The sequence below is a fragment of the Zeugodacus cucurbitae genome, chromosome 4, assembly GCF_028554725.1.
Source record: "Zeugodacus cucurbitae isolate PBARC_wt_2022May chromosome 4, idZeuCucr1.2, whole genome shotgun sequence".
In the NCBI taxonomy this organism is placed as follows: Eukaryota; Metazoa; Arthropoda; class Insecta; order Diptera; family Tephritidae; genus Zeugodacus; species Zeugodacus cucurbitae.
Genome location: NC_071669.1, coordinates 62420020 through 62445588, shown reverse-complemented (window position 1 = coordinate 62445588; position 25569 = coordinate 62420020). Strand labels below are relative to the sequence as shown.

The window sequence follows — 25569 nt, the reverse complement described above, 5'->3', positions numbered from 1 at the left end:
CCTGCACTTAACTAAATACAAGCACAGCGAAATTCGCACGCTACAAAGTGAAAGCGATAGCGATTTTGAGCAAGTCATATGCCTGTGTGTGCCAGTGTGTGAATGCTTGTAATTAGTCTTTGTCAGACAAGTTCGCTTGTGGCTTGTATTACGGCAAATGGCGCTAACAGATAATATTCTACCCCTCAGCAAGTTTCACACAACAAACCCAGTGATAGCAACATGAGTGTGTGTGCGTGTCTGTCCAGTTGCACATATTAACACATAGCGTCGTGCATTAACGCTCTCTTGTGGGCACATTGGATAATTAGAGTGAAACTTAGCCGCCTTATCAACATTTATTAACTGTAATAAAGACATGATGGTTTGCTAACTTTGACCCCCATGAGTGTGTGCATGTGTATGCAAGTGGGTGTATGTAAGTGAAAAAACAATGTTTCACTCATCTGTACATACATATTTGGACGTGAGTGCAATGAACGCAAACAAAATATAACAAGCGATCATATTTTATTGTGATAAAATTTATTTTATGCCAACACAGGGCACTCTGTTTGTTGATCTAATTGTTGTCAAGGGTAAACTAGCTTATTAAACATGATTTATATGGAATACAATTCCAATAATTTCAATTTATGCTAAGTTAGTTTCACCATTTAAGGAAACAAATAATAACGAGAATCACTATATATATTGTATGGGGGCTTGGATAATTCCTAGACCTTTTTTGCTGATTTTCACCATCCATCTTAATCATATCCAAGATTATATGTTCAGTTAATTTTGCTAAGATATGTCAAATATTAACCGATATCCACCGTATAAAGTCCAAAGTAAATCCGTATATGAGGTGTATGAGAGCTACAGGATGTATTGACCCGATTTTGCCTAATTTTGGTACAGAAGCACACTAGTAGAAAAAACAGAACGGTGATGATATTTGTACAAAGTTTTGTTGCGATTTCTTCACTTGTGCTTAATTTATAGTTTGCTGAGTGAACGAATCAGATGGACTACAAAATTGTGTTATAAGGAGAGTAAGCGTGGTTATTCCAAATTTCGCCCTTTTCCAAATTATACCATTGGGATGCCAAAAAAAAATGTTATGAACCGAATTTCGTCTAAAGAGGAGGAGTGTATGGTTTTTGACCTCACAACCATTTTTCAGGCTTTATACCAATATGAGTGCAGCACTTCTATACCATAGTTTCGGGTTTTTTTCGTTAATGGATTAACGTACTTTTTTAGTAGCTTTCAGCATGGGCGTGGTTATTATCTGATTTTACCGATAGTGATGATATATGATAGGACACTAAACAGAAATGTTTCCAATAAGTTTGGTCTGTATATATATAAGTTTCATAGTTCGGGAGATATATACAAAAAACTCATTAGGGGCAAAGCTATGCCCACTTTTCTACTAAATTTCATCCCTATATCATTTTATAGCTTTTCGCTTAATGCTATTGTGTGGACGTGGCAATAGAAATCCTCTCATTGTGTAAAGGAATATGTGAACCAAGTTTTCTCAAAATGTCTTAATTTTTACTCAAGTTAGTTAGTTCAAGTCATCTCATGGAAATTGGTTAACAATTTTTTTAATACACGCAAGTGTATTCACTCTTGAACTTTTGAAGATATGAACTGCATTTAATTTGCAATATCAAAAGGTCGATGTTGCAGAAACAAAAATGCTCACTTTAAATACTTTCTTATTTTTTTACGACAACTAAAACTTAACACACATGGGAACAGAAATCAAAAGTGAGATGAAGAAACTGAGGAGTGATCTCTGCTCAGAAGAGAAGAGTTTTGCAAGTGCAGTTTTCAGCGGCTTTCTGTGATTAACTCAACAAAAACTTTTGTATAGTTTCTTTCTTTAGAAATTTGTAAAATACGCTAGAGGTTCCTAAAGTTACGCAGTCGCACGTGCGCTCTGTTCTAGTGGAGTTTTCAATAATTATATTATATTTTCAAAAGCGAAACAGAAGCGTGATTTACCATGAACTCATTCCAACATTGTCGGATTTCACATTCCAGTGAAGAGCTCAACATTACTTTTTAGAATTACCATCTAACTCAAAGGTGCTTTTTCCCAGCGGGTTGTGGAGTATAAGCTCTGCTTTAGAGAAAAGCAAAAACTAAATTTTTTTGTAGCTCACAAAGTAAATAGTTTTCTTAAATTTAAATTTTTTGTTTTATTGTTGGCCAAAAATACTCCCATTCCTAAATGGGTAGCATGTAGGTAAATGTAATCTATAAATTATTCATCGCAGTAAGGCATTATATAATACAGAATATCAGAGCTCCGCTGTAGTGCCACTAAAATTTAAAATTTACAAAATTCTGCAAAACTTCAATAGAACTTGGTTGCTTAGTGCTATGTGCTCCCATATTAGAGTTCAAAAGCTGATGCTATGCCTTCGAGCAAAAATATAAACAAAGCATATAAAGAGATGTGTGTTGTGCTTTTTTCTCATCACATTCGTAGGAAATGTTTTTACCCTTTAGGAAGACCAGATATCGCTTGAAACTATTGGTAAATACTTGGACAATAGTGATGAGCGATTTTGCTATTTTTAAATCTTTGTGATCACATGAGAATTTGTACTTCACATTTTTATACTCTGGCAACATGTTGCACAGAGTATTATAGTTTTGTTCACGTAACGGTTGTTTGTGTCACCAAGAAATAAAAGAGTTAGATATGGGGTTATATATATATAAATGATCAGGATGACGAGTGGATTTGAAATCCGGATGTCTGTCCGTCCGTCTGTCTGTCTGTTCGTCTGTCCGTGCAAGCGATAACTTGAGTAAAAATTAAGATATCTTAATGAAACTTGGAACACATATTCCTTGGGCAAAATCGGTCCACTGCCACACCCACAAAATGGCGGAAACTGAAAACCTATACAGCATCATAACTATGCCATAAATAAAGTTATGAAAATAAAATTTGAAACATAGGATCGCATTAGGGAGGGGCACATTTGGATGTCATTTTTTTGTGGAAGTGGGCGTGGCCCCGCCCTCAAATAGGTTTTTTGTATTTATCTCGCAAATCAATAAAGCTATATAAACAAAACTTTCCGCAGTCGTTTCTTTTAGCCACTTCTTAATGCAGTCCAAAAATGCAAGAAATCGGATAATAACCACGCCCACCTCCCATACAAAGGTTAGGTTGAAAATTACTAAAAGTTACTCGCTAAGGAAAAACGTCAGAAACACTAAATTTCACATAAGCAATGGCAGATCGAAGCTGCACTCAGATTTTTTTATAAAATGGAAAAAGGGCGTGGCATCGCCCAGCAATGGGTCAAAAACCATATCTCAAGAACTACTCAACCGATTTCAATGAAACTTGGTTTGTAATAGGTTCCTTATATCCCAATGATATGTTGTGAAAATAGGCCAAATAGGTTCACAATCACGCCTACTTCCTATATACCAGCACTTTGAAGACGATCTGAATCATTTACTTTACAATATATAAAGTAAGCACTAGTGAAGATATCGGTGCAGAACTTTGCATAAATACTATGTTAATAGTGTGGCAGCCCCATTCTAAAAATCGCCGAAATCGGACCATTGATTTTTAAGGCCCCAAATATCGAACACGAGGACCTCAGTGTTCTAACCTAATATTATGGTTTCCAACTTTCAATGGACTTTATACAATATATATGACGAATATGTGGGTCAAAGTGTGTATTATATAATATAAATAAAATTAAATAAATAAATTGCGAGAGTATATAATGTTCGGTTACACCCGAACTTAACCCTTCCTTACTTGTTAAGATATCGTTTTGAATTTTTTTTTCTTTTTAAGAAGCTGTTCATTTGTTGGAACTACCGATATCGGACCACTATATCATATAGCTGCCATACAAACTGAACGATCGGAATCAAGGGCTTGTATGGAAAACTTCCGCATTTTACTACATATCTTCACGAAATTTGGTGTGAATTATTGTTCATAGAAATAAACACATAGTCACAAAAAGAAATGCACCTGTTTTTCTTGTTTTATAATATATTTAGAATATTTTTATAGATTTTTGGTGAACATTTCATAGCGATATCTCAACGGGAAGTATTTATGGTCGAGGCTTCATACAAGCGGACCCACTGTGCAGTGGTCGAATTAGAATGTATTGTAATCGAACAAAAGCACTGAACTTCTCTATAGCTACTGTGATCGAACTCAAATTATTGAACTGCCATAGCGATTGTAAATCACTGCTATTTACACAAATTTATCGCAGTTGCTATATGTAATTTTTCAATCACAGTGAAAAAATCACCGGTAGTGAAATATGGCTCATCACTATTGGACAACAGAGTGAATAAAAAGTGAATTTTGATTTATTTTCGGATAGACGGATATTTGTATGAAGAATATTCGCCTATTGGTTACATTATAAAAATCCAACCCAAATTTTATGCATATTGAAAATATATATGTAAATATATTCAAAATAAGTAGTGAAAATATAAAAAAGTAAAACACATAATTGAAAATACCAAAACAAATATGAAATGTGATCGGGAAAATAATAATTTAATTATTAAAATTGTTTAAAAACAAAATACTAAAACAAAAAATATACATATTACATGACTAATTTATTTATGTATAAAATCATTTGCGCAGCAAGAATGCCTCTTTATTTCTTTTTATTTTATTTCTTTTAATTTAAATGGAAAGCAATAAATTTATTAATATGCACTGTCAGTCATAAATTGGCACGCCAAACAACGACAACGACAACGAACGCATAAACTGTGTACAACTGATGCAAAAAAGAACAAAAATTAATGTTTATCACATTGATAAAGCCATTAATGTTGTGAAAATTAAGATTTTTTTTAAATAGACACATTTTCAATGCAAATCTAAATATTTGCACACACACACACAGGCGTAAATCGGCAACAGAAAGTCAAGCGCGCACATATGTTAAAACATCTGGCCACCGATTTTACGGGCAATTTCAGCAGCTGACGTTGGTAAATTCGTCCACTGCTATGCTAATACGCTTATCGTATTAGCGCCAGTAGCCAAAGCAGCAGCCGTAACACCAGCAACAGCCGAGCCAAAGGCATACACAGCGCAGATATATTAGTCGTTAAGGCGCTTTCACGTTGAGTGGGTTTCAAGTGAAACTTCTGGTGCAAATTACAGAGCTCTCAAACAAAAAATATCACCAGAAAAAAACTCTAAAACTTAAAAAAAATATCACTAAAACGAAAACGGTGCAAGGGTGGTGCATAAAGACGAAAACAAAGAGTAGCATTTCAACGTATGACATGGCGTATGAGTGACTTTATGACTCGTAAAAAAAAAAAATGCATTTGCGGCAAGGCTTATTATACTGATACGCGAAATGTTTGTGTATATTTGTGTGTCTCTTAAGGGTTTTAATTTAACAAAAACTGCATTGCTTCCAAGGTTTCATTTTGTATAGCATAAAGTTTGCCAATGCAAGAAATGTATAATTATACAAAAGTGTGGTTTTTGGTTTAAATTTTATTTAGCAGTGAGATTGATTACAATTAAATGTGTACTTTCGTGTGAACTTCTCATTTATTATTATTTTTTTTTTTTTTTGGTATAGTAAAGTATATGCTTAAGAGTTTGGCCTCAAATCAAAATTGTGTTTTGAAAATAATAAAAGATTTCTTAGTAGTGACATGCAATTAGAAAAAAAAAACAATGAAAACGATTAACAGAGAGGTTTTTCTGAAAACCTCACTTAAAAGAAACGCTGCTGATGCATAAAAGTAACAATACCACCGACGGACATGTTGTTGGTAACCAGTAGACGCTTCTGACAGTTTATACTAAGTGAAAATTTCACATGAAAACAATTGACAGTTTATGAACAGTGTTATACCACCTGTGGAAGTTTTGGGGAAATATATCTCTATTCCTGCCACAAACTAGCGGCTACTACAACTACTTTCCCAACCATAAATATAAAACCCTACAGGCGAATAATTTTGTTCCTTCTAATACTTATTAGATTATAAGAAATACATGAGAACATGGAATTTTCAGAGAAAAGCAATTTTACCTCCTTCCACTTGCAAGCAAAAAATAAAAAATAAAAAAAAGATGTTTTTATATTTTTTCAAATAATGGCACCAGGTCTCATAACACAAACAAAAGACGGTTATGTAGTCTACATGATTACAAAACTCAAAGGCTGCAGCAATTTCCTGGAAATATCTGTATTCTCATAATATTTTATGTGTTGACTTGATTATGAACGATACAGTCACATCACGCGCAGAATGTTAAATGTAAAAACAGAAACTTTGCTTGACTAATTGAACTTTCTTAGCTTAATTGTATAGCAAGAGAGTATAGCTTCAGATCGAAATTAAATAAAAGCAATGATTACCACATAGTTGCTCATTTAACACTTCGACTTTATATTATTAACCACGTCTTCAGCAAACAGATACATGAACTGTAACCTCGTAAAAAAATCATTATGCATTATAATCAAAAATAGCTCTCTGACAGAACTTTTTGGTTTTCTAAGTCAGTATCAATCGTTTAAGTGCTATATAGTGCTCCAAGAATGGCTTAAAAAGTCTTATAAGGTGTGACACCAACTCTTTATTGGAACCAACTTTTAGTAACCAAATACCAGTTGGCATTCATAGTCATGTTATTTTTAAGGGTTACATCCACAGAAATCTAGTTCTATTACAACTGAACTATTGAAAGCCAGAGATATGAATAAATTTTTCACTGCATTTTTCAACAAAAGAAAGACCTCTCAAAAAGTAAACCCTTTATTTATTTTCGACATCCATTTGCTGTTCAGATCTTTTGCTTCCATCACGTACACATTTTTCTGCTTTGCTGCCGGTTTTCCTTTGACAAACTTTAAATTAAATGCTACATATTAATAAGTTTATCACACAAAGGGAAGTTGCAAGGTGCAATTGAGGACAAATCACACAACAACAAACTAAATTGAAGCTACATGCTTGCCAATTAGTTTTCTAAATTTTTAATAACTGCAGAAAATATCACATATTTTATTTGCACAAAACAAATTAGAAAAACTTTACACATCATATTTCATTAATACAAACATGACCAAAAATAATTCGTGGTTATTCAAATTAAAAATATTTTTGCAAAGAGCACATTTTGCATATCAATTGAATATAGCGCTAATTGATTTGATATACAATCTGAATAATTTTAGTATACACATTAACATTCACATATGTATATAGAGAGTTATATATATATGTGTAACTATAGGTGTGCGCAACATTTGCAAATGTCGCGTCAATTAGCGTGTTATCAACATGCGGTAGCAAAAATAACAAAGCGCGCAGCGTATTATAATAATTGCAAACATTTTTATATATATAACTAGCGCTAACAATAATATTTAACTGGTGCTAAAATTTTCATGTTATTTATACATCACTGGATAGAGCCACAAAATATGCTCAAAGCAACAGAAAAAATAATTTATGCTTCTAATTACTAGTCAGTGCTTTGTGGCAAAAAATAAATAATTTTAAAATACATCAAAATAATTGAATTTACTAGTTACATTGTATTCAAAGTAATTCTGGGAATAATTATTAATTTACAAATAATTTATAATATTCACATTTTACATAGGAAGTGCTCCAAAATGCAACAGTTTTCCTCTAAAAAAAATATTAAAATGTTATGTTTTGTAATAATTATTATATACTGTTAATTTAATACATTTTTTATACTCTGGCAACACTAATAGTTTTAGGTATCTAACTATTGCTTGTAAGTCCTCAAGATAATAAAGAAAAATAATGTGATATGAAGACATTTAGTTTCAAAAAAATTTTCAGGATTGCTTTGTTTGTTCGGTTTTTAATAAATTAATTATATTCGGTTTCAATAAACCAAAAACAAAAATACAATAAAATTCGTAGACTGTGTCCAGAAAAGAATCGTTTAATAACAAACTAAAATAACGTAATGAAAACAAGTAAGGAAAGACTAAGTTCGGATGCAACCGAACATTTTATACTCTCGCAATTTATTGCTATAGTTTTATTTCTTACACCCAAATATGCCACTCCCTAATTTGATCCTCTGTACCAAATTTTACTTTCATAACTTTATTCATGGCTTAGTTATGACACTGTATAGGTTTTCGGTTTCCGCCACTTTGTGGACATGGCAATGGTCCGATTTTGCCCGTTATCAATACCAACCTCATCAGGGTGCCAAGGAATATGTGTACTATGTTTCATTAAGATATCTTAATTTTTACTCAAGTTATCGCTTGCATGGACAGACATATGGACGGACAGACAACCGGATTTCAAATCAACTCGACATCGTGATCATTTATATATATATATTACTATTTTATTTCTGGGTGATACAAACAGCCGTTATGTGTACAAAACTACTCGCATACCCGGACATAGGGCCAAGTGATTACCACCCTTGGTGGTGTAAAGTAGAACTCAAAAGAGGCTTGTGAAAAGTGGCTGTCCGAGGCGGGCTTCTACGAGGGGGTATTATGAAGTTGCCTAGTCAAGATGGAAACAGATTATCGAACGAAACGGCGCATATTTGAACTAAATCCGATCACTGTAACACTTTTTATAAAGCATTGAATAAAGAGCGGAAGGTAGATATTTGCCAACCTAATATTATGTTTCGTAATAATATTTTATTCTGTTAAAAATAACAAATTTTTTTATACTCTGGCAACACTAATGGTTTTTGTTATCTAACTATTGCTTGTAAAATCTCAAAATAATAAAGAAATATAATGCATGGAGATATTTTAATGAAACTATATTTTCAGGCATGCTATAGATGTTTGGTTTTTAATAAATTAATCAAATTCGGTTTTAATAAACAGTTCAACCAAAAACAAAATAAAATTCGTAGACAGGGTCCACCAAAGAATCATTTAAATATAAAAGTTTAACCTACAGAGCGGTTAGCGAATTTCTATGGAGTTGGCATACACCACTCTTAGATTAATTTTGGTACATTACAATCTCCTCGACCGATTGCAACAAAATTTAATATACAGCATTCCTTTCATAATTTCTTGTAACAGACTGAATATGGACAAGATCGGTTTACTTTTCCGTCAAATCCACATATTTAAATCTCATGAGTTCAGCGGCCAACAATTCCAACAAATGCAAATGGACCCAATCTGATTGTCATAATTCAGTTTCGCATGCTATCAAAATAAATTAAACCTTAAGCTCATACAATTTCTGGCGAAAGTCTTCTATATTCGGTTGCTCTCTTTCCATTTTATATTTTTTAACAAGTTTATAAAAATTAAAGAAATACATAGTTATAGTCTCATGAACTGCCAAATCAATTTAGTAATAATCCATTTCAAAGGCTTCGAAAAGGCTATACGAAAATGTCACTAAAATTGATTTTTCCTGAAAAATGAATGCATCTACAATATTCCCAGAATAAAACTAAGTTAATATGTCGTACGACAATTTCTGTAATGCATTCATAAAACCCAAAATTACCTAGAACAAAGCACAATTCACTGGATGCATGCTCTTGCATGTAAGACACAAGATTATATGTGTGTGTCTCTGTTAACAGTGAAATATTGATTTTCTAAAGCCTCTCACATAATATCAGAAAAAGTTCGTATGTATGCTAACAACACAGACAACATATAGTGAGATTGCAAAACTAGTTGCCATGACCTTTAAGAAGCTAAAGCCCGCACAGTTTTGTAGATTGTATAGCTGTACATAATCATAAACACACACACATACACATGTATATCATAACACTTGCGGAGAAGATAAGTTACTTTTATAGCGCTCGTTCATTTCCGTAGCGGCCCTTTTGATAGTGTTTGTGTTTAAACACCACTTGGCTTCCACTATAGCGTACAAATAGATCGCTTTTATTGACAAAACACGCTTCAGGTTAAATAGTAATGCTGCTGCTGCTGCTGCTGACTGTTTGTTTGTTTAATTTCTTTCTGCTACAACAACAAATGTGTGAATTATATTTGCTCAAGATACGCTAACATTTCAATGCATTTACCCGTATGTATGAGTACGTGTGTGAGTTGGTGGAATTCTACAAGCTGCTGGCCCAAGTTCGTTCGTTAAGTACAGTCTAATTAATAAATAAACCGAAGATAAACAGATTTTCGAGATACGCTGTAAATTTTGTAGTACGAATTAAATAAATATTTGCCTGTGGTATTTGCCTATTTAGATTTATTGTTAAAGAATTGCATGCGATGTATTCATGTTTGGTAACCGAGTGTATTTTCGGAAATATTTAGCGAGTAAGGGATATATATATTCGATCATAACTTTGTACTAAATAGTTTAGTAATTTTTTAGCACATTTCGGAATTTGAAATCGAGTAAATTGATCAACATATTCAATATATGTATAGCGGTAAAGAGTTTTTTTTTTGTAATGGAAAATGTGCGTGGGTTCCCACTTATAGGTCAAAGCCCATATCTCAGAAACTACTTGACCGATTTCAATGATATTTGGGACATACTCTTTTTTCGATATCCTGATATGGTATGATGGAAAATGGGCTAAATCCCATTGTAATCCCATGTAATACAATTTCGAATTTCATCTTATTCCTTTACTTCATAATGTATACATTATGAACCAATGAAGATATCGGAATAAAACTTCACACAAATACTGTATTTGAGGTGTGACATCACTTGTGGAAAAATTGTCGAAATCGTGCTATAACTTTTCAATGCCCAGGATATGGAATATGAAGAACTCAAGGCCTAAGGGTAAATTTTTACTGAAAATATCGCTAAATCTCTCACATATTTTACTGTAATTCAGAGGGAATCTTTGTGTCTCTGTACCAGAAATGGTTAAAATTGAGTCATAACTTCACCTAGCTCCCAAAAACCTAATTATAGATTTTTCAAAAACGCGGCGGACTTTATACATTATGAATCTTATCTTAGCCAAATTAAAGGAGCGTCTTTGATATAGTGTACCTCGGTGGTGAAAATATGTAAATGAAATGCAAAAGTAGAAAATGTTTGGTTGCACCCGAACTGAGCCTTTCCTTGCCTGTTGTAAACCATGTTTAGTGGCTCAGAAATTTTCATAGATCCAAACGTAAACACTATATTAGATCTAGGTGTGATTACTAACCGATTTCCAACATATTTAGGTGTGACAAAGAACAGCTATGTGAGCAAGTCAGTATAAAATTTTCAACAGCATAAAAATTGTTGTTAAAAATTTCTTAGAATATGAGTATAAATGGCCTTGTATATGTCTGTATGAGTATACTGAGTGAATAATTAATTTTGTGTACAATTAAGTTTTCAGAATTAATATAACCGAAGTTAAATATTGTTTACAGAACAATGTTACTTTGAATTTACCTTTCATTTATTATGCACAAACATTTTATTATGATTCCGCCATTGTTATTGTTTCACTTCCCAATTGTTATTGTTATGATTTCATATTATCAAATTGATATTAAAAAACAAAAAAAAAAACATTTAAGCTTACATAAACATTGTTTTACAGAATTTGCAGAATTTTAATGTCAAACATTATCACTGCTGCAGTATAAAATTGCAAATGTATATATCTACGAGTGAGTACATATAAAAACAAGGCAATATAATATTGTTTATGCTGTACTCAGCATGGATGAGTTTCCAGTTGTTCAAGTGCCAGTCGACGAAGTGCTGGAGGAAGCAGAATTTGGTAAGAACAAGTGTAGTTAAAAATAGAGCGCATAAAAACTGAAGAGAGTACCAATATTCATAAAAACTAATTCTCACATATGTGTATATAATCTCACTTTAATCTTCACAGAGCGACTTTATTCGGCACCCACTGAAATCATAGTATTACTGTCCATCTTCTATGGCACTATAAGTATATTGGCAGTTATCGGCAACTCGTTGGTTATTTGGGTGGTGGTGACAACACGTCAGATGCGCACAGTTACAAATATGTATATCGCCAATTTGGCATTTGCGGATGTCGTCATCGGTTTATTTTGCATACCATTTCAGGTAAAGGCCATTTTAGCCACAAATTTAGACATACATATATATGCTTAAAGTGGTTTTATCTGCTACTAACAGAACGTTGATAGTTAAGCACTTATCATGTCACATATAAATGTTTGTATTATGATTATTCGCACTTAAATAATTTAACATAATATACTATATATTTTACTTAACTTAAGAGGTTACATGGGATTTGTCGCGTAAAAAATGGCCTACTTTCAATACTTTTGTTTATGTAAAAAATTATTTATTTGATTTAAACTTTTTTCTGTCTTATAGATACATATTTAAAGAATAATTTCTGAAATTAAAAAAAAAAAAATTAAAACTCCTCCATTGTGGCGTCATTTCCGGTGACTGACAGGATTGTCCGAAATGAAAAAACAAAAATAAGTGTTTTAGGTAAGACTATAAACTCGTGCCTGAACGAAGAAAAGACAAAAAAGTAAAAATTTGAATTTTGGCAAACATTTTTCCAAAAAAAATAAAAATTTCGGTCAAATTTGCTTGACATTTTGTTTTTTTCTTTAATAGTTGTAATTGAATAAAAAAATAAAATCCTTCGTTCAAGCACAAGTAAATTGTATCTCGACCCACTGTGCAAAAGTTGAAGAAGATCGTTTGAGTAATTTTCGAGGAAATTTGACAACCGACTTTGAAAACACGGTTCCGAGAAAAACGTTTGAAGTTTAATGTTTTGAGTAACAGTAATACCTGACTTGGAGCGCACACCTTCCAAAGGCTGTATCTCCGAAACTATAATTCGGATCGACTTGAAAATTTAGCATAATATTCTTGAGGTGTTGAGAAAAAAGTTTGAATTAAGTAAATAATTTTAGTATAGTTTGATTTGGTATAATTAACTTATTTCATATATATATTTAAATCTAGTCTCCACTCAGTTTAGTGCCTATGTTAATTTGCTTCAGTTTGATTAAAATTCATTTTTATTACTTAATTTTATTACTTAATTTTATTTTATTTTATTTTATTTTATTTTTTTTTTTTATTTTTTTTTATTTTATTTTATTTTATTTTATTTTATTTTATTTTATTTATTTTATTTTATTTTATTTTATTTTATTTTATTTTATTTTATTTTATTTTATTTTATTTTATTTTTTTTTATTTTATTTTTTTTTATTTAATTTAATTTTATTTTATTTTATTTTATTTTATTTTATTTTATTTTATTTTATTTTATTTTATTTTATTTTATTTTATTTTTATTTTTAATTTAGCGTAAATTATTTAACTAAAAATTTTAATTTTTTCGCAGTTCCAAGCCGCTTTGTTGCAACGCTGGAATCTACCGTGGTTTATGTGTGGCTTTTGTCCTTTCATGCAGACATTAACTGTTAATGTGTCAGTTTTCACACTCACTGCAATCGCAATCGATAGGCATCGTGCCATTATAAATCCACTCAGGTGAGTGTTTTGATAAATACTGATGATTTATTTGAATAGAATGACAGAAAGTATTTAAATGAGTTGCTCTAACATAATTAATTGAGAATGTATTGCTCAGCATAAATTGATTTGTAATCACAAAATAAGCTACAAACAAATTATGGTTAATAATTTAAGCTTTTTTGTATTATCAAAATCCAATCTAATAGATTCGAATGAAAAACGTTGAATCCCTAAATTGTTCATTTCAAATGTTACGCTTATTTATAACTCGCATTAATAATATCACAACAATCCTTTATCACATATAATTGCCTCTATTTCCATTGTATATTTCTATTGTATTATTCCCCAGGGCGCGACCTACAAAATGGGTGTCCAAATTAATACTCATCGGCATTTGGCTGGCGGCATTTCTATTTGCAACACCCTGTGCCATCGCATTCCGTGTTGAATTGGAGCATGAGCGATACAGAGGTATGCAAGCGCTTTTACATTTGGTACCTTATTCATGCATATACAGGGTTGTCTATATGATGCTTGCTATTTTTGTACAAATTTAAAAAAAATCGCAGAAAAAATTTCATTTTATTTAAAATAGCGGAAGCGCAAAATGTTTTTTGCAATTTTTAGCTAACGCTTACATTCACTTTTAAGTACAGTACAGCTAACTACACCCATGGTGTTGCCTCTTAACGCTCAGTCATCGCCCAAATGGCTTACTCGCTATTTCGCTTGCGGGTCTCTATCGCTAATGGACTGTTTGCTTAAAATTGCTTGTCAACAATGCTCGCAGCTAATTCATATCACGGCAGCAGGCTGGTGATTAGCATGCCGCTTGACAGGCAAGCATTGATATAGGACACTGCGGGTTCTACTGTGGCAACCGCGGATTGTACAAATCTCTGCCTTCAATTTCCGCTCACGAAAAATTGTTTATCATGCCCGTGCACAGTACTTACCGTTGAGCTAAAGGCAACGCAAGCGGCAATTTTTGGCTTTTCGCAATAAATCGCCTTTTCGCTGTCAAACTAATGTATGCTCAAAAGCAACACTTTGTGTATACGAACCACCCTGTATATGAATGCATAAATGGCAAATTTGTTTAACATTTTTATTATTGCTAGCTATTTTAGTCATTGTATCGTTGTTTTTGCAGAGAACGGCATTATATACAATGTGACCCGACCATTTTGCATGAATAAAAACCTTTCCGAGGAACAATTACAAACATACCGTTACACTTTGGTGTTTATGCAGTACTTTGTACCGTTTTGCGTCATCAGTTTTGTGTACATTAAAATGGCGGTGAAATTGTGGGGCACACGAGCACCCGGTAATGCCCAAGACACGCGCGACATAACACTTCTGCGGAATAAAAAGAAAGTAAGCCGGTGGGGAAAAATAGAGCTGCACGTGTGTATGTATTTCTATGGATTTCATTGCGCTAAGTGCATGCGTAGTGCTCCGGTGGCTTAACACCGCCAATGGGGGTTCAGTTTTATTTGTTTTCGACTTTTATTTCATTTTTTTCCTATTTTCCATTACACCTCGTCATTTCCACACTTAATCTAGTTAAAATCTATTTTCTGTTTTTTTTTCTTTTTCTATTTCTTGCTTTCTTTCACTTGTTTTGTTCGTTTGTTGACAGGTCATAAAAATGCTTATTATCGTTGTTGTCGTATTCGGTCTGTGCTGGTTGCCGCTGCAATTGTATAATATCTTGTATGTGACATTCCCCGAAATTAATGAATACCATTTCATAAGTATTATTTGGTTTTGCTGCGATTGGCTGGCGATGAGCAACAGCTGCTACAATCCATTCATCTATGGCATTTACAATGTAAGTCAATTAATAAGGAAAACTATTAAATTACATGTGTTTGGCTGTGTGGCTGTTTGTAAATGTGTAAGTTTGTGGTTTCTTGTTAATTAGCAGGAAGTGAAATAAGAGGAAATGTGCTTTTAGTGAATGAGTATTTTGTTATTGTGACAGACAATGAATGACTTGATTTAATCAAATATCGCGTTCATCAGCCTAATTAATATTAAGTGGAAGAAGCTACTCTAACTTTACATAGAAATTTCATTAATTATCTGCGATATATACTAACAAAAATCAACAAACTGGTTACCAGTCACTTAATACTTACGGCAGTGGAGTGGATAATGGGTTAGCAATAAGTGCAGACACCTTAATCGGGCAAGGCCACAAATTTTGAAAATTTTTTTGTTTTTCGGTAGCGTCAGTCAAAATAAAAATACAACTTTCTTAGATTTTATTTTTTAATTTTTTTTTACTATTTATTTAAGAAAATATCTTTTGTGACAGATATGTTACATTGCCTGGAAAAGGAAAATTAAATTTATGTCAAATGGTATGCACGGTAACAGTTATTATGCTTGTTGTAGCACAATGCAATTCCGCATTTTTCACACATTGTTTGGGTAACTCCTTGGCAATTAGGCATCTTGCAATTTATCCTCTTTTCCGTCCATATTGGCCAATGACCAACTTGATCAAGTCGTAAAGCTTGTGGAGGGGCGTGCTGCGCTGGTGACAGAAATGTCCTGTTCCTGGCCATGTGACAGAAATGTTACAAACCCTTTTTTCGACTGTAATTTTACCATTCTTATTTGATATAGTCATATTGGTTTTTGTAACACAACTGGTACAAACTGTGAATAGTATAAAAGTAATAAGATAGAGCGAGACATCCCTATTGTAACGTATTTTTGTGCCAAAAGTGTAGTGCATTAAGTTTGGTGATTTCACAACAAGTGCTGAAATTGGTGACGAAAAGCGGTTTTTGTGAATGTGAAAAACGTGTTTATTTGTTTAAATACATTGGGTGAGCATGTAATTTAGTGATTTTACTAAGTGCAATCGAAAAAAAATTTCATTCGTCTTTTCTATATTGTATTTATTGTTTGTTACATATATGTCACATTGCCTTACAGCGCGAGTATATTTTTAGCAGAATGTCTAAAACTTTGCGCAAGGGTGAAATTCGAGAAATTCTTGACGAGAGTGAAGATGGACTCGATTTTGATGATGATGATGATGTGGATGATCCTAATTATAATGAAGAGTTGGTACATGCTGATTTTGATGAAGTGGTTGAGAATATATTAGAAGATATTGAAAATGAAAATATGGAATTGTGTGCAGATCCTTCGAACGATGTTCCGCCCATTTTGGCAGAGAGAGCACAACAAAAACAATGTTACAATGACATTCTCTGGAAAAAAAAAGAATTTAGTTTTGGAAGAGCACCAATTGCGTTTTACAGGCAATACATCATTGCCCGATGATATAAAGATTATCGAAGCGCCAATTGAATATTTCTTGTACTTATTTCCAAAAGAATTGATAAAGTGTATTGCCAATGAAACAAATTTGTATGTTGTCCAAAAGGACGTTAATGATCCATTTCGTGTATCAGAATATTCAGCAATTTATTGGAGTAGTTTATATGATGTCCTTAGTACAACTTCCTAATGTACCCAGTCACTGGAGCAAAATTGGTACATCCATGATACAAGAAGCGATGCCGCTGAAAAAATTTGAAAATTTACGACGTCGCATACACTTTAACGACAACAGCAAAAATTTGCCGTCGACTGATAAAAATATTGACAGAATGTACAAAATACGCCCGATCCTGGATGAGTTAAATAAGAATTTTGCAAAAGTGCCTCTTGAACAACATCTATGCGTCGATGAACAAATATGTTCCACAAAAGCCCGAAACCTTTTGAAACGCTACCTGCCAAACAAGCCTCATAAATGGGGCTACAAAATATTTGTTCTCTGCGGGACAACTGGATTTGCTTACAAAATTGAACCGGAAACTGGAAAAGAAAATATCGTTGGGGATAACGAGCCGGATTTGGGAGCCTCTTCCAATGTAGTCATGAGACTGTCACGTATGATTCCACGAAACCAAAATTTCAAACTTTATTTCGACAATTATTTTACTTCAATTCCACTGCTCGTATACTTGGCAAATGAAGGGATATTCAGTGTGGGAACAATTCGGAGGAATAGAATTCCCAATTGTAAACTACCAAGCGAAAAAGAAATAATGAAAAAAGAGAGAGGATCTGGCATAGAGTACGTGTGTCAGGCTGAAGGAATCGACATTTCAACAGTTTCGTGGAAAGATAGTAAGATTGTAAATCTCGCATCGACTTTCCTTGGTGAAATACCAAAACGTAAAGTAAAAAGGTACGATAAAATTCAAAAGAAGTACGTTGAAATTGATCGTCCGTCTATTGTTGGTGAATACAACGCGCATATGGGTGGTGTAGACCTTATTGATTCCATCATGGGAAGATATAAAATAAAACTTCGAAGTAAAAGATGGCAAGTTCGAGTATTTTACCACCTATTAGATTTAGTGATGGCAAACGCTTGGCTTCTATATAAAAAAAATCGACCCAATAACACAGAAAAGTTGTTGCCTGCGGCAGAGTTTCGCTTACAGATCGCGGAAACACTTTTAAAATACGGACAAAAAATCAACGTCAAGAACACTAGATCCCTCGAGCTACAAATACAAGCAAAAAAACGCAAAGGACCAGCGCAGCACGCCTCTCCACAAGCTTTACGACTTGATCAAGTTGGTCATTGGCCAATATGGACGGAAAAGAGGATAAGATGCAAGATGCCTAATTGCCAAGGAGTTACTGATACTGATGAAATTATGAAAGTACCTATTTTTAAGGTTAACGATTTATTTTACTGCCAACCACTGTATAAAAGGTAGGAAGATAGTAATTATTGTTTCCAAATAAGGTAAAAGTTGCTTCAAACTACGTTACTTTAAAAAGTCTATTACTTCATTATTTGATTATATGTTTTGAAAACAAGTAAGGAATGGCTAAGTTCGGGTGTAACCGAACATTTTATACTCTCGCAATTTATTTATTTTACTCATTTAAGATAACCCACATATTCAGCATAAAATCCTCTAGAATTGCGAAAACATTATTTATAGTATATGGAAGCTGGGATATTTCCTGGACCGATTTCAACTATTTTTGTCACCAAACTACATTGTACCCAAGATTTTACATTTACTTAATTGTATATCTCACATACTAAGCCATATATACAGTATAAACCGGAAGTTTGAAAATCCGAATATGAGGTATATGAGGCTAGAGAAAATATTGGGCTGATATTGCCCATTCTCCATTGAATTTCTTTAGAATATCTGAGAGATTTACCGATATTAAAAAAATAAAAAAATTATCCGCAAACTTCGAGGTCCTTATATTCGATATTCCGTGCCTTGTTAATTGTGTAAAGTTTTGTTCTGTTATCTTTACTGTTGCTGGACTTATGTATATATTGTAAAGTGAACGAATCAGTTGGACTTCAAAATTGTGGTATATGGGAAGTAGGCGTGGTTGTGAACGGATTTCGCCCATTTTCCATGCGTAATATCGTTACAATACAAATTTCATTGCAATTGGTCGAGTAGTTTCAGAGATATGGTTTTTGACCCATAAGTGGGCAGAGCCAGGCCCACTTCGAATTTTGTATACTCTTCTGTGCCATCTTTATCATCGAATTTTATGTTTCTGATATTTTTCATTACTGAATTAAAGTATTTTTAGTAGTTTTCAACATAACATTTGTATGGGAAGGGGGCGTGGTTATAATCCGATATCCTCCATATATAGACTGTATAAGGCAGTGACTTAGGGAAATGACTCTAGAGAGTTTGGTTGATATTACTTAAGTAGTTTGGAAGATATGTAGAAAATACATAGTAGATGGTGGAACCCAGCCCACTTTCACAAAAAAATTACATCCAAAAATGCCCCTTCATAGGGCGATCCTTTGTACCAAATTTTACTTATATAATTTTATGTATGGCTCAGTTATAACAATTGATACGTTTCCGGTCATATAATAACATATAATTGGTCCATGAATTAATTCTCGGTAAATATTTCATTCTCGCGCCACCTATCGGGGTTTTATTATGAATAAAAAACTTAAGTCAACTTATAAAATATTTGCAATAAATAAATTTTCAAAATTGGTTTATTCCGATTTTTTTCAATTTTTTTCATCGTGTAATATTAGATCATTTTTATATTATATGCTTTTCTCTATTGTCTTATAGAGCTTCAATCGCACGATATATAGCTACATAACCTTAATCCACTATATCTTCCCCTCTATCGATGTCAACTGGTTTTTTAATTAATTTTATAATATCTAGTATTTATACTAGATATGTGATATATTTGCATGTGAATATTTTTATCGGCGTTTATTAAAAGAATAACTCACTTGAAGAAAATCATAAAATAACTAACTTCCGATTATCGATAAGCTGAATGTGTGAAATTTTATATGCTAAACTACATTCACTATAACCTTATTCACTTCTCACTTCCATTCTCTACACATTTAACAGGAAAAATTCAAGCGCGAATTCAATAAACGCTTTGCCACATGCTTCTGCAAGACACACAAACTGCTCGACGCGCCGGAGCGCACGCTGTCCATGCACACACGCGTCAGCTCGATACGTTCCAGCAGCATACCCAACTCGTCTATGCGTGTGCGCAACAATTTATGTGGCGGCGGCGGTGGCGTTAACGGCGGAAACGCAGTGGCAACAAAAACTCAACAAACAATAACAACAACAAATAATAATGTGGCTTACAAAAGTGCCATTGCAAGCGAAATTGGACGTGTGAACAATGATAATGCTGTGTCATTAGATTTAACTAACATCGATGCACAAAACCCGAGTACTATTGAAAGTAATAACAGCAACAAGAACAGCGATATTACAAATCCATACAGCAACAATGTCAATAGCATGCAATTGCAACAAGTTGAAGTTATCAACGACGAGCCGCACGCATATGTGAGTGAATACGATGCATTGATAGAGCTTAAGACGCTGACACATAACGGAAATAATGCGAGTGCGACATAAGTGGTCGAAGTGGTCTCCAGCGCTAAGTGACAAGCATTATGTGCATCTGTGTGGGCGTGCGTACTTTGTATGATCGGATATGTAGAGCGGCAAATCCTCGCGTGCTTTAGCTAAGCTTTTAATCTGCAACAGTGTGGGAATTATGCATTTCGGCCAGCATTTAAGTATTATTACTGCGTTTATTGATAGTTTTAAAATAAATTTATATTATTTTTAAGTAATTTAGTGAGTAAAGCTGTAGCTAGTAATTCATTTAGAAGCGCATATTGATACACAAGTGATTTGTTTTTCATGCTACAGACGGCAGCTTTTTAAATATTAATATTATTAATAGCACTGTGATCAAAATAAAGTTTTTGTATACAATCATAAATGTTGTTTGTAATAAGAGAGGGTAAGTATATATGTATACGAGGGCTGCTATATATATTTCTGGCCTATTCATGAAAATAGGAATATTTATCAACGAAAATGGTTTTATTGTTTTTCAAAATATTCTCCATCAAGATTTATACACTTTTGCATGCGCTCAAACCAATTTTCGAAGACCTTCAAGGAATTCGTCTTTGAGCGAGCGTCGGCCACGATTGAATTCGTTGTACCAGTTTTTCACAGTGCATAGCCATACAAAGATTTTAGTTCATCGATGCACTCTTGTCGCGATAATCCAGTTCGAAAGTGGTGAATAATGATGCACGAAAATGTTCACGAGTTAATTCCATTTTTTGGCCGAGATGAATTTTTTAATTGCCTGTAAATAAAACAATTCACGATTAAATGACAAAACGTTCTGAGTGATGTTATGCCAAAAAATGTTAAACTTTCCAATGGAAATGTCAGATTGCCAGAAATATATATAGCAGCCCTCGTATTAGGTTGGCAAATATTTCCTTCTGCTATTTTATTCTTTATTCAATGCTTTATAAAAAGTTTTACAATGATCGGATTTAGTTCACATATGCGCCATTTCGTTCGATAATATGTTTCCATATAGACATAGCAAAACCTTCCTGGCCGCCAATCCCGGCTTGGTCACTATTTAGGACGATTACCAGCCTTCGACCACGACCGTTTTCGTGTTGATGTTGTCGTATGTGATCCATTTTTCTTCGCCAGTCAGCATCCTCTTTAAAAATGGGTCGAGTTCGTTCCGTTTCAGCAGCATATCGCATTGATTCGATCCAGAAGGTTTTTATGGGTCCAACCATGTGGCACCCAAACATCAAGCTTTTTTGTGTATGCTGCCTTCTGGGCGATGTCACGAGATGCCATATGCCGGTCTAACTCGATGTTTTCCAAGATTTGATCGGTATTCGTCGTCACAGGTCTTCCGCCGGATGGCTTATCCATAGTGTCGTTTTCATCCGCTCTGTATCGTCGAAACCATTCCTCCGCAGTTCGAAGTAATAGGGTACCACCCCTCAGAACACTATTCATCTCACGGAACGTTTCTGTAGCGGATTTGCCTTTAACGAAGGAAAACTTTAAAATAGCGCGAATTTCGGCGTTATGGAACTCCATGTTTACACGTCTATAACTGTTGAACGCAATATCCAAACATACCGTCGTGTTGTAGGTTATGTCAAGACCTTTCAAAGGGTATAATATTGCCAAATACGAGCTCTGTAGCGCTTTATACATAGACGCGAAATTCTAAAGACAAAAAGGCGGAAGAGATATTTGCCAACCTAATATATGATTTAAAAAAGCACCACTGCGTATGAGCAACTTCTTACCAATTTCGCAGAAACTTTAAAAATAAACCAATTTTAAATTCTCTCAACTCATATTTACTTAATAAAAATGTGACAGTGATTTAATAGGTCTACAACTTTGCTTCCGCCGTTTTTTTTAATTTAAGTTTTTTTTTTTTTTTGTATAAAAAAGGTTATAAATGTCGATGAGCCTCAGCCGCACTTTTCTTGGAATTAAAAGAGAGAAGCAAAATTTCCCGCAAATGTCGAGAATTCGGCTCAAAAAGTGACATTATCAGTTGAGAATAAGTTTGGGATGCAAACAGATCTCTACAAATATTTTGTTGGGTTAATGTTGATCGATCGATATAAAAAAAATCGATTTAATCGACCAGTGCTTGACCCTAGAGACATCTATTGGAAAACGGCGGAAGCAAAGTTGTAGAAATAGTGCACCTGATTTATAAAAAATGCAAAAAAATATATTTTTTCATTCCAATATAGAAAATTTAAAAAAGCACCACTGCGTATAAGTAACTTCGGGTTACACATCGACTTTAAACAATTTAAATTCTAAACCCTATCAACTACTATTTACTTAACAAAAATGTGTCAGTGATTTGTATATATTTGCATAAAATATTTACCAAAAATTGTATAAATTCCCATACAACAGCCCTTTGGGCAAGCATAAGTATGCCATTAGCGCAGTGCTATATAATTTGCATGCAAATAAGTGAATAACCAAAGCAATAATATTATATTGCGCAATACAAACAAGCATATGCTTGAAATAATATTTTATAAGTTATTCTTTAAATTCAGATATTCTCTTTTACTACGGCATTTGTTGCATTTAAGTTTCCACTAGTAAGTTTTTGTTCTTATAAGGGATCAGGGTAAGCACACTCTTCATTTCCGCTTATTTCAACGCATAATTCTCTACAAAGCACTAGTCATTCAAAACCGCAAGGAGTGAGATGAATGGCAGATAGTTCACTAGGACATTGGTTCAATAACTTTTACATTACGTAAGCTCGCACGAAGCGCTGAGGCATTTGATAAACGATAGAACTACCAAAAACAACATGTTTTTGTATTTTTTTTCGTTACCGTATTTTTCGGGCTGCTTTCATAGCTGCTACCAAATACTAGTACGTACCCACACTACAGCCGGCTCCACAATCACTACTACAAATATATATATTTTGTCAGTATGTACTTATGCAAACATACCCATTTTGATTTGCTCGCAAATTGAATAACGGCATACAATTTCTCATCATAAATGCGGTTATTTTCCGCGCAGCAAGTTCGAATGATAAATTATTTGGCTATCAATTTATTTACACTTTGCTTTTGTTTTTATTGTCTCCTTTTTTGTGTTGTAGCAACCTTTTCAATCCCTGAAAATTATGTAGCAATGCAAAATAAGAATAAAATATGTCTTACTCCATCCTTAAGACTTCTATTTCTCTTTTGCTTGGTACGTGAATTCCAATAACAATAACATATTAAAAGCCCAGTCAGTAATAAAATTGCAAAAGTTCAATGACACAACTGCCAAGTTTGAAATTTATCAAGAATTCAGTTTACTTACAAATTTATTGTATTTAAAGGGATTTTTATTTTCTAGAAGATGTCAAATCAAATTGGTTCTACGAATACTTTAAGCTGGCACGACATGCCGAACGGTGAATGTCTCACCATCTACGTGGAGTTGCCATATTGATCGATAAATTGTATCAAATAAATAAATAGTGAGGAATCATGTAAACATATCTACCAGCTTTAGGAGAAGAGTTATACTAGCGAGAGCTCATATTCTATACAACAGCAAATCGTTAGTCAGTTGCAGCAAAATAGCAAATAATATACCTGAAAAATATTGCATATATTTATTAATTAATCCCGGAAGCAAAGTAAACTCATATTTATGCATAATAATAATCTGCGCTCTTATTTCATATAATCTGCCCACAATTGTGGAAAATATGCAAATGTGCAAATTTCAATTTGTTAATTAACATTTCGAGCACAATATGCTACAAAGTGAATGGCTTTAGCAAATATGTGTTGTCGACTATTTTATTATGGATGAATAGCCAACGAATTTCACTCATTTAATTTCACAAACGGTATATAAATATACAGACATTACATATATGCAGTGTAATCAATTTTAAAGTACCTTTTACACCTACGTAAATTTAAGGTAGGCTGCCTAATAATACCCACATACGGAGTTTCAGTCATTCAGAAGTCAAAGCAGCATTTATCACTCCCACATACAACAAACAGCTGCTGTAATAAATGCGCCTAATTCATAACCTATAACTGCTTATTTAATTAGAAGTTTTAGCGAAATACCCACTGCTCCCCCGCATACAAAATAACTTTTGAAACAATGCCAAAGATATGTCAACTAGCACATTCCGCGAGTGTGATACTTCATGAAACTCATTTAATTAAAATTTTTACATTATATATTTACACATACATATATATATGAGTATAGCTCACCCAGAGCACATGAACAGTAGGTAATAAGGGATGAGTAAAAAATTTAATAATCATATTTAATGCTGACAGAATTAGATTTCATTGCCGCACTGTATGTAATGAAATTATCGCCGCTGGTAAGCTACCGGAAGGACACCTAGTATCGAGTATCTCCAAGCTATCACTTTGGTGTAGTGTTTTGTATGACTTTTTGGTATAAAGTGGCTTCATGTCATGACTTTGGACAACTAATTTCGATGTGTCTTTCAACGAAACATATTGTGGGCGTATTTTGTATAATTCTTAAGACCATTTAAAAATTATTTGTTTTTATACTACGTCGGTATCAACTGAATAATTCAAAAATTCAGCAATAATAATAGCGACAAAGTGCCTACTGAATGGATAATCAGCTTCATGTTAACATTCGCATTTCCTACGGAGTATATACAGCTAAAACATATACACATGCCTACCAAATATCGCACATATACATAAGCACCGAACTTTCTGCGCAACGAATTGGCCGCATTCATTACAAAATATATGAAATAATTAATATATTTGTGCGTTTGCTTGTTGTGCATCACACACATTTCTTAAAAAGCATCTTATTACAAATACGTTGCGCCGTTATAATTACTTTGTGCTGTTATATATTTTAAAGCTTGAGACGCTAAAATACGGTAGACAACAGTCTATGTAAATTTGGTTGAGTGTTTGAGTGTGAGTAACAATAACACGGCGGCAAACTTAAGCGCCATTAAGGCCCATAGAATTTGTGTGAGATCAACAGCTGTCACATGTTTAAAAGAATTTAATTGCTCGCTAGTGACATATTCAATTAGTATTAGATTAAATTGCTTTATGGCTTAGTAGTGGATGTCACTGTAGGAGAGTGTTTGCAATTAAAGCTA

The 25569-nt window shown here is 33.4% G+C and overlaps 1 protein-coding gene across 10 annotated transcripts; it reads left to right on the top strand.

The window, feature by feature from the left end:
* Nucleotides 1-5112: 5112 nt before the first annotated feature.
* LOC105212528 (RYamide receptor) lies at nucleotides 5113-20830 on the top strand. Of its 10 annotated transcripts, none has more exons than XM_054229288.1 (8): nucleotides 5113-5262; nucleotides 11588-11761; nucleotides 11873-12075; nucleotides 13355-13503; nucleotides 13841-13962; nucleotides 14645-14871; nucleotides 15137-15328; nucleotides 19926-20830. In XM_054229288.1, the coding sequence occupies exons 2-8, from the start codon at nucleotides 11701-11703 to the stop codon at nucleotides 20454-20456; spliced, it is 1485 nt and encodes a 494-aa protein (XP_054085263.1). In that variant the 5' UTR covers nucleotides 5113-5262; nucleotides 11588-11700; the 3' UTR covers nucleotides 20457-20830. The 10 variants fall into 10 exon arrangements, with proteins under 10 accessions (XP_054085263.1, XP_054085262.1, XP_054085265.1 ...); XM_054229287.1 differs by having other exon boundaries at nucleotides 5120-5309; XM_054229290.1 differs by having other exon boundaries at nucleotides 5120-5309; nucleotides 11579-11761.
* Nucleotides 20831-25569: the final 4739 nt, after the last annotated feature.